At 31.9% G+C, this 11216-nt stretch overlaps 1 protein-coding gene across 2 annotated transcripts; it reads right to left on the minus strand.

Moving 5' to 3' along the window:
- Positions 1–917: 917 nt before the first annotated feature.
- On the minus strand, positions 918–7106 carry LOC107893265 (autophagy-related protein 18h). Of its 2 annotated transcripts, XM_041085546.1 has the most exons (10): positions 6488–7068; positions 4766–5224; positions 4216–4486; positions 4043–4098; positions 3468–3713; positions 2581–3381; positions 2334–2506; positions 2059–2180; positions 1445–1978; positions 918–1220 (listed from the first exon to the last, which is right to left on the minus strand). In XM_041085546.1, exons 1-10 carry the CDS (start codon positions 6692–6694, stop codon positions 1207–1209), a joined length of 2883 nt encoding a protein of 960 aa, XP_040941480.1. In that variant the 5' UTR covers positions 6695–7068; the 3' UTR covers positions 918–1206. The 2 variants fall into 2 exon arrangements, with proteins under 2 accessions (XP_040941480.1, XP_016673694.2); XM_016818205.2 differs by having other exon boundaries at positions 4043–4486; positions 6488–7106.
- Positions 7107–11216: the final 4110 nt, after the last annotated feature.

The following is an 11216-nucleotide window of genomic DNA, read 5'->3' on the forward strand; positions in this document are numbered from 1 at the left end:
AATTGAATAGTATGTTGGATTGAGACAAATCAAGCACTTAAAAAGGGACCCCCACATAGGACAACAAAAATGGCTCCAATCTCCATACTCACAAGGTGCCTATGTGTCCCTTATAAAGTTGGCTAAAAGTCCCCAAGTGAAGTGCATGCATATGCAGCATAAGAGACTGTAGATTTTGGTGAGAGATTTCACATTTCACTCAATGGATACGGATGGTATGATGGAAGATTATCTCAGTGACTGGTTATAGTTCAAGGGACCACTCTCTCCCTAGCTCCTTTGATGGGAAGGGCATCTAGGTAGTGGGGGCCAATTTCCATGGCAGATTTCATGTCATAAATGCAAGCACCCAAAACATAATGTAATATAACTAAATGTCTCTCTGTTCATATTTGAATTTTAACAACTTAGTCACAAATTTTAACATACACGAATTCTATCAAATCTTACATAAATGTAAGCTTCATGGCAGGATGCTTTTGGGTATCCAAAGTTCTGTAAATGAACAGAACATGGCAGAAGTTAATGATCAAAGAGCTCTACCGTGTATATATAATCAATGTACTGTTTCATTTTATTTTACTCTGGTATCAACTTTTGGCTTATTCTTGAAACGAGAAATCTTGAGAAGGGCATAAGATCAGCTTTGATGATTTCTTTGTTGCTGAAAGCTGTGTAGCAGATTTTGAAATAGCTTAAGACAATAAATGGTCTCTTATATTATGGACATTGAAGACTGATCTAAACCTTCACAAGAAGTAAAGAGAAAAGACTCAAGATTTAACCTAGTTAATTTATATAATCATTTTCAAAATGTCCAGTTTGTAACATCTCCTATCATGAAAAGACATTTCAAGAAAATCTAGAGGCATCAGATGGCTTATACAAATAGAACTTAAACCTAAAAAGAACACAACTTCTGTAATTCATTTTCCCCCCTTTTTTTCTTTTTTTTTTGTACTTTGAAGAATGAATAATGTTACACAGCACAGAAAGTAAATGTCCTCACAAATCATTTGGATTTATCAAATATAAAATTTACAAAATGTACATTAGGACGGAAGAAACCAGAGGAATTTGCACTTGGCAGCACAATAAAGCCAGTAGTCATCATATTATATTACCTGAATAAATCAGTCAGTAGCTTTTTAAAATCATCAAATCACACTTCTGATTAGTGTGTGAACCCCCAACAAGGCTGACGTTTTAACCAAAAGAACCTGAAAGTTCACAATACAAATGATCATGAAGGAATCAAGCACTCATTAAGTCAACATATCACAAAATGAAATGATGATTTCGAAAAGGTCTTAGAATCAGTACACGATTCAAAGTTGGTTTGTATGTTTATATGGAAGAAGCAGAATTTTAGAAGCTAGGATTTCCAGACTATGATGCATCATATATAAGTACAAACAATTATATAATGCCTTTAGATACTTACCTTCCTCGGAGAAGGCAAAAACACCCCCGAGCATATCATCATTGTCAACTTCTTCCTCAGATTTTTCTCTATCACAAGGACTGATGCTGTTGTCAACATCAGTAATAACCTTCTTTGGTTCAGAACATGCACTTAAGGGTAATGCTTTGCAGTACTCTTCTTGAAAAAATTGCTCAAAATCCTGAGACTCATTTACTGGACCCTCATCTAGCATGTTCATACTCAAATCAGATCGATTAGAACTTGTGTTTGAAACGTCACTGGTTCCGTCACTGTTTGGAAACTGAACCTCCTTTGCAACAGTTCTTCCACCAGATAAGGAGCCACTTGTTAAGGAAGACATACTATTAGTTGAGTTAGTATCTTCAATGTGACAAACACCCACTTTTGATTGATTGAACGAAGCTGAACCAGCATCTTTGTTCAGATTGCCCTGGTTAAGCATAGTTGATGCCAAAACAGAATTTTGTCCTTTTACTCCATCATCATCCTTTCCAGATTGAATGCCAGAAGGATACGAACTCCTTGTTGATCCTGGTAAAAACACAAAGCATAAATCCAGTTTGATACTTGAGTATATTGGACGACATTTAAAATTCAAAATATTGTTGTACCACTATCTGAGTTTTCAACTGAGCTAGGTGACATCAACTTAGAGTGAGAAATAACAGTGACTTGAGAGAATCTTGCTTTGGCATCTTCAGAAGACACAGGATATTTTTCTCCGCCAAATCCTCTGAAAAAACAAATGGCAACAGTGTGAAGGAAAATTCATAATAACAACCGTTTTGCACCAGGTCAGACCATCCTAAACCTCTCTTCAATATAAAAATAAGGGACGTGAATAATCAAAACCAGCAGGCACAATGTAAAAGGACATGGAAATTACCTGTTCCATTCAGATTGAAGCCTGTGAAAATGCTCAAAAACAGGCAACAAATCCTTCTGTCTAATTTCAACCTCATGAGCAGGCATCTGTTCTAATTCAATTTCTCCACCAGATTGATCAGCAGTGAATTTTTGCTCCTCAAACCCCACAGGACTCATTGTATAGAATGATACCTACGAAATACATATCATATGTAAGTGAAATGGGCAATGAGCAAGAGTATCTTATGATCCTATAAAAACTCTACCTTAGAATTCTGCCAGACTGGTATCCTTCCGGAGCTTATCTGCACTTCTGCATTAGAAAGATACAAGTGAGACCGGTCTTGGGCCTTTGACAGGTCATTGTGCCCAGCATCATTATTTTCAGAATCAGAACCATCCACCTTCATCTCTAATGCTTCTTTTCTTCCATGAGTCATTCCAGAAAGACATTCTTCTCTTTCTGGCCAATCTGTTCTTCGGCATACATCCCATGCTTGCAATTGCATAGTTTCAACTTTCACCCGTAATTCCTCATCTTGTACCTGAGGAGCAGAGCCTGGTCCAATTCTTGAAGCATTTTCACCAGCCTCTCCCCTAAATGAAGGCAATAGCTTATATTGAACAACATGACCAGAAGGAGTGTAAACTAATAGGTGCTCCAAAATATTAGTTTTCATTTGAGCTTGTTGCACATCATTAGGTAAAGAGTTATGAAAAACAGCAGAAAAAGCACCAGAGGGGAACGAGGCCTTTCCAGCGACAGAAGATGCAGCATTGGTAACTGTATTAAGCCATGAGTTACCATTTTTTATTCTGCTAACAACAGAGAGGGTTACAGTTGGTGGTGGTATAGAAAATGTTTGAGAGTATATCACGAAAGATGGAGTGGACCACCAAGGGAGAGATACAGCTGGTGATAAGATAGGCCCATCTACATGAGAATTCTGAATTTGGAGAACATTCTCACCACCAAATGGGGAAAGAACAAAAATATGGCAAGTACCCCGAGATGAGACAATGGCAATCCACTGACTGAAAGGACTAAAACAAATATCTTGAATCACCTGCAAAATTAAACAAAACAACAGCAAATTATAAATATACGTAAAACACAAGAGTTCCTTTAAAGGTAGAAGGAGCAAAGACATACAGCTGACGTCATCCCGCGATGGAGCTTGTAAAGATGCACATGTGATGAACTCCAATCATAGCTTTGAGAGCCAGATCCATTCTTTGTTGAGGATGGCATGATCCGAAAAATATTTATGTTGTTTCCATGTATAGAGGCTGTAACTAGAAGAGTCCCACTCGGATCAAAACATAGAGCAGAAATTGGACTAGTATGAGCCCTGAACTGTGATATAACAGCCCTGGTAACATAATCTTTAACAACAACCTGCAATGAATCATATAAAGAAAATCCTAAAAAAATACACTCAAGTCTTCATTGTTTATAATTAGCAGGTCAAATTTTAATGCCTCTGATATTCAATACTTCTAAGAACTAATGAGCAATATCATCTCATCTGACACCTCACTGAGAAATTCGACCTCAAGCATGGATCTCACATAATTAAAAAAAGAAAAGAAAATCCAAACATGTAGCAAAAGATAAGATAGACACATTCCACATCAAGGGGGAATTAATGTTCAATGATCATGTACTTATCTCAGGCACTCTAACAAAAGACTGAAATTTGCTTCTAAAATACATCAAAAACTAACCGTCCCAGCAATATCAGTCTCTGCAGCATGCGAAGCAGCCCGACCAACTTTCCAGCCTGAATGTGAAGATACAGGAGAACCAGAACCATCAGGAGTAAGATCTTGATAGTATTTTGATAAAGTTCTGTAACCCATGTCACCCAGATTGATTAGCCCTGCAGCTAATTGCTTACTAGATTCCATGGCATATCGAGCCACAAGACTCCCACTGCTGGGTGAAGTTGATGGACTAACACCAGGAGAAGGACTAAGGTTCTGTGGACTCAGCCGACCTGTGTTGGACTGCAATGGATTGTTTGAAGCGTAAGCTAACCATCTGGGACCCACTGCCATGGGTCCGTATCCAATACTAATCCCAACCATTCCTTGGCCACCTGCTTGAGGGACAGGATAGGTGAGGATGCTAAATTTGTTTTCAAGAGTGAGAGCATCGAAGCAGTATATCTGCCAAACAATAAAAGAAATTAGCACGGTTTAAATTGTTTGGCTAAATTAAATAGTAGGTCAAAAATATGAAATAAGGATTGTATCTAAACTATTTGATAAAACACTAGTAATCTGCTTTTTTTCAGTTGTGCATTAAACTAGAGCAAGCATAGAGAGGAAAGAGGAGGATAAAAATTGTTTAATCCGTCGGGACTTGTCTATAACAAATGTTAAAATATTAGCTGTCTAAGACTAAGTTCAAGGAAGAGAAGAAAAAAAACATATGTTAATTCTTACTTGTGTTGCAAGCCCCACAGCAATTATTCGAGGACTGCATCTAACTGTATACACAGTAGACCGAAATCTTAGTACATGGACATAATTATGAGACCTTAGTGAATAGAACCGAACAGCAGTAGGAGAGATAAGAACATTTCCAGTTTGAGGCCCATCAAAACCATCTCTAGTCAATCCATCTCTTCCAGTACGCATCAAACCTGAGCCCTTTGACTCATCACAGGCAACAACCAAAAGTAAAGGATGCGATGCTCTAAATCCTTCATGACCCTCTGACTTTTCAGGAAGTGGCTGCATTTGTAAAAATGTGACTGGATCATCACGCCTTGAAACAAGTTCGTTGACATTAGAGGCATCTTCAACATCAAGAACTTGAAAGCCATTGGAGTATCCAAGTAAGAGAACTCGTTCAAAAGATGATGGACCAAGCTCTAGTCTGTCAAAGGAAGTCCAGAGCACCTATTTTACAAAGAATTCCAAAAAGATAGCAAACAGTGTATCAACAAGTTATGCAACACAAGAATTCCAAGGCAAATGCACAAAGTTATTCAAGTAATCAAAAGAAGTAAGACCATGGCAAGCTACATTACAGAGTCACAAATAAATTTATATTTGCATATCGCATTTACCCATGCCTTCATAGGATTAGGGCTAAACAATTGCCCTCATCCTTTACAAGGAGTCATTGCCATCAAAATTATAGGCAACTGAAACAACTTGCATACAATACAACAGCATTCAATAGTTGAATTTCCATTTTGACCTTCAAGGAACTAAAATCCCCATATTACTAAAGTTAATCAAACAGAATTGGCAGTAAATAGCAAATCAAGATTTAAGTCTTACAATAAACTACTTCTGGTACTCTCTGAAACACAGTACGGTTCTCACACAAATAGCTAAACTCATACAGTCACCATTGCAACATTTATAACCTAACCCATTTTCACAGAGCTGCAACCATAAATGGGTCAAGAAAATGATTAATTATCATCATTATTACTGCAAAATAATGGATCCAAGTGCTGAGCATTTATGATGATTTTGATTTAAATCGTAATTTGGGCATTACAGACTTACAAAACTCTAAAATAACAAGGGATAAACATTATTACAGCATCAGTATAATTGATGAATAATCAAGTCTACCAAAAAGCTTAACTTTCCTCAAGTCTCTAAGACATCATTGAATCATTTCTGACCAAAAAATTGTATAATGAACCGTCATTCATTTACATTCATTAAATAAATTATTCACAACTTCATTCATTTTAATAAAATTCATAAAAGGAAAACATCATTTTCTTCACAAATAATGCAATGTCCATTCAATGGCCACTAAAAAGCCAATAGTTATATATAGTGATTTTTTTAAGGAAAAAAAAAAGAACAGATTTCTAACGATTTTCAACAATCCAACTTGAATTTTAGCAAATACTCGAAAATAAATTAAGTTCAAAAATAAATTCGCAAAGAAATGAACTATTTAGCTGCGCATTACACTTCGCAAAGCCCTGATTCACTAGAATAAGTAATTTTATTTTAATTTTAAGAAATAAATAAATAAATAACCTAATTTATCCACATCTGATATTTTTTTGAGCAATCAGAAAACAAAATGAACTAAAAAGGAGCTTATTTATCGCAAATAAAACCCTAAATCAACAAAGATTAAATTAATTAAGGTTATAATCAATAATTAGAAGATTTAAAATAGAAAACCTGGTCCTTTTGGAGTTCGTGACTGTCTCCAGAAATAGAAGCGGCAACAGAGGCACTAGCTGACCGGACACCAGAAGAGGCTGTTTTTATGCAGGAAGATATAAATTTCAAAGAAATCGGCAAATAACGATTATTATTATGACTGTTAGTTCTGTTATTGATAATATTTGAGCCTTTGTTGTTTCCGATGTTGCCGTTGCTCTTCATAGTCAGGAAATAATCCAAAATTAGTTTCTTTTGCCGGCCACCGGGGCGTTACCGGGAAATTTAAAACGATCGGCAATAGCATAAGAGGTTAATAACAGAAAGGCAGTATTTCACAGCTTGACGGTCACCGGAAATGATTTTTTTTCTTCTTTTTTTTTTTGCGGTGGTTGGGTTTGACCTTTTTTAACAGAGAGGAAGAATACAGGGGAGAAGAAAAGACGGTTCTTTGCTTTCTATGTTAAATGTTAATTGCGGTGTAAGCAAAGCAAAACGGATAAATTTCAGATCAGTGGACAATGTTTTCTGAAGTGCTCAATTAGGTTCTTCTCGGTCAAATGGATTTGGTTGATAGGTTATCTGCTAATTTGAGTTGTTTTTGAATTTTGATCATTTTGAAGACCTATCGTAGAATACAATATATTTAAAATTTATGAAAATAATATAGCAAATATATTTTGGGTGCAAAAAGAATATTTTAAATTTTCAACTTTTTTTTTATGTTGGGTGCAAAAATTTGTCTATGAATATTACTTTAATTTTAATTATAAATGAATTTAATTAGATTTTTACCCACAAAAAAATTGATTTAATTACATACATTGAATAATTACTCAATCTCTTTTATTTGATCTAAATTAATCTAGTAATTAATTATAATAAGTTAATGAAATTTGAATCAATTCCCTTATGTCTCACTATCAAAATTAAATATTAGTCCTTTTATCTATTTATTTATTTAGATTTCCAACGACTTCGATCATGAACTTGTTGAGAAAAGATAGTTACATGTTTATTTTCTCTTGATTATAATTTTATCTAATGTAATCGTTTAATGTTATCCTTTTCTACTAAAAAAAATATCGATGAATATAATAATTATATAAATATTAAAAAACTATTTTAATTTTGAAAAAAATATAAAAACATTTTAATTTTATATTAGTATAAGTGAATCTCTTAAATTATAATATGAAATTAATATAATTTAAAAATTGATGTTGATTGATTAATTTAAAATATAAATTAAACTTTTATAGGGAGGAAAATTAAAATAAAAATAAATTAATGTTGAATGTAAAAAGTCAAGCCCCACTTTGCTGACATCAACATAATGAGCACACCATGGCAAATTATGAGTGTCATTGCCTTGATAATCAAATGGAAAATAAGAAAACTATAAGGATGAGAGTGAAAAAAATGAGAAAAGTATTGGGGCAAGGGAGAAAATAAAGAAAAGTATAGGGGGAGATCTGTTACGTTACGATAAGGAACGAGAATATCTTAAAGTAGATGCCGATTGCCGAACCACAAACCTCCGGGATAGATTTTCTCTGTTGTCAACCGTAAAGTAACCATTTTCCTTTTTTTTTAAATATATATATATAATTAAGTAAATTGATAATTTGGAAATATAATAAATAATAGTAATGATTTTCGGAAAAATATATGTCTTATTTGGTTTGTAGTTTTGAATTTATTTAGACTTTATAAATTAAAAGTTACAATATTTGAACGTAAATGAATTTATTTTTAATCAAATTGTTATTTTTTTAATATAAAAATAGAAATTTTAATTATTATAATAAACACATTTTCTTTTCATTTAATTGCAAAAGTTAAACAAGAAACCTATCTCTTTCGGTTCGGTTAATATTCAAATTAAATTACTTAAAATGTAAAAAATTTTAATTGTTAATCGAATCGAATTTTTTTTTCAAATAGATTAACCAAATCAAAATATTTTGGTTAATTCGATCGATTAACCGAATTAACCGAAATTTATATGTTTTTATTTTTTTGGTTAAAATAAGTATAAAACATATAAAAAATACAATACTAATATCTATTTTCTTTTATTTAACAATTTAAAAAACTTTAAATGGAGATGATAACAATAAATGTGATATTAGAAACACTACATAAGTCTTAAAAACAACAAATATTTCAGTTAATTATTCGATTTCAAACCGAATTAACCGATAATTGAAATTCTAAAAAATCACTAACTGATTTCTGACCGGATTAAATTCAACCACCGACTTAAATTTATTTAGATTATTTATTTGAGTTGTATTCTCCTGCCTCTGTGAGTATTATATATTGTATTTGATAATAATTTATATTATATAATTTTTGATAGATTTATGAATTTGCATCATAGTCAAAGCGAAGGAAAAGTTTAATACGCGATTTTCTTTTATATTTTTGTATATATTTCAAGGATATTTATAATAAATAAAAATAATAAAGCATAAATACAAAAAGCATGAACTCAAGTCAATGCCTTGATGCTTTTCTTGCCTTAATACGCAACAGTACTGATAATGTTTGTAGGGTTAGATATAGCTAGAATTTATATGGGTAAGGCTACGGTTGGGTTAAAGTAAAAATTTTAGGTTTGGGTATGGTTTGATTTGAAAATTAGGTTTAAAATTTTGTTTAAATTCAGTTCAAATAAAAAAAATATTAAACTCGAGTTCAACCCGTTTGTATTAACTTTTTGTGTAATTTAAAAAAAATAATATTTCAAATATAATAAAAACATTAAAATAAAAATTTCCTGACAAATTGAAAATCCATTAAAAGAAATTATTCATACTTAAATAATATTAAGATAGTTGTAACTTACCAGGCAAATGTTTTTAAAATAATAACAAAATTAATAATAAAGCAAGAGCCATGCAATATCTAAATAATAATAATAACAAAATAGTAGCAATATAATAGCAACATTGTACAGAAGCAAAATAACACTGAAAAAAATGCAAATTTGGGTTGAGTGTAGGCAAAAAAATCTTATCTGAGGCCCGATTTGTTTAGAAAATAGACCTTATTTTTGTGTCTAAGCTCATTTTCTAAGCAAGTCTTTAGGCCTGGACGGGTGATCCCATCCATTAACTAATCTAAATATAACTCATTTTTCCGTTCAAATATAATTGTAATTTGATTTCGTGATTGTTGTATCAAATTTGAGCATAAATAATCAGATTTAACTTAATTGAGAAAAGATAATAAATTTTTATCTTAAATGAGAACAAGATAATAATTTCTATCTGAACTTCAATTCAAATTTAAAAGTTAAAACTTGATGGAATTCGAATGGAATTTTAAATTTTTTATTCAACTTGATTCAAGTACACCCTTAAATAAATTATATTGTTTGTTTGTAACAGTAATAGATATTTTATGTTGGGTTTTTATTAAGTATTTGAATAATGGTTGATTTTGGAGTTAATTTTGGATCCAACTCAATTTTTCAAGTCCATCTTTCTCTAAATTATATATAGGAGGATAATGGATTTTAGTACAATCAAATCCATATTTTGCTACATTGAATTCTGTACAAAACCACGAAACTTAACTTTATAATATAACTTTATATACATGCGTCTCTCTCTCATTCCATAATTATTTATATTTATATAAAATTTGATGTATCAATGAGTTTAGTACCAATAAAGGCCAATTTTTGAAATTATTACGAAAATGGGCATTTTCTAAAAATAATGTTGGGTATAGATCGAAAACTCAAAAACGTGCTGATGTAAACGCATTTTCAATGGATATCCTAGAAAAACGCTTTCATGTCAACCTTTTTTTTCTTGTGTCAGGTAAAAGCGCGCTGACATGGACACGATTTAGTAAAAAGCGCTAACGAGGACATGCTTTTGACTATGTAGTTCCCCAATGGTCACCTTCAACAGCCGTTTAAAAATCTAACCATTAGGCAACGTTCAAGAAAAAAAAGTATAAAACCCCCAACCCATTTTTTAACACAAAATTCCAAACTTCTCTCTAAATTTAACAAAAAAGCTTTCAATGCTCTCTAAATTTTTATTTTAGTCTAAATTAGTATTTTTTATTTACTTATAATTTCTAAGAAATTTAATCATGTTAGCAATGGTTCAGCAATTAATTCATCTAGATGATAAACATATCTCCGTCAATCAAATGAAAATGGTAATGGTTAATTTCATTTTTTTAATATTATTTAATTTTTTATTTCATTTTTATAATTTAATTAATATTTTTTATAATAGTCGGTAGATCGAGTGTTACAATGTTGTATTCGTAATCTAAATAGTCCTCCATCATCGTTAATTGAAAATTATTTGAGGGAAGTAGGTTTTTGGCACATGACCAATATAGGCCGGGGCTGCAAGTTGGACCTAAATGTAACAACCTAATTTTCAGTGATGTCCAAAATAGTGATTCAAGATCACAAAATCCAATGAGTGAGTCCAAAAATTTAATAAATTAATATTTATGAGTCAAATGTGATTTTAGAAATATTTTTAAATTAATGAATTTTGTGAATTAAAAGAATTTATTAGGTAAATTAGGTTGAAAACTAGGTACCGAGACCTCGATTTTATAAACCAAGCCGTAAATATTTTTATAAATATTTAAGGAGTGTTAGTGAATTAGTATTAAAGTTTCGTTAGAAAATTCTAACGTTTTGATAGTTAATTAATTAAAAAAGACTAAATTGAGAAAGGTGCAAAACTTGTTAAGATGATTA

The sequence above is a fragment of the Gossypium hirsutum genome, chromosome A13, assembly GCF_007990345.1.
Source record: "Gossypium hirsutum isolate 1008001.06 chromosome A13, Gossypium_hirsutum_v2.1, whole genome shotgun sequence".
Taxonomy (NCBI): Eukaryota; Viridiplantae; Streptophyta; class Magnoliopsida; order Malvales; family Malvaceae; genus Gossypium; species Gossypium hirsutum.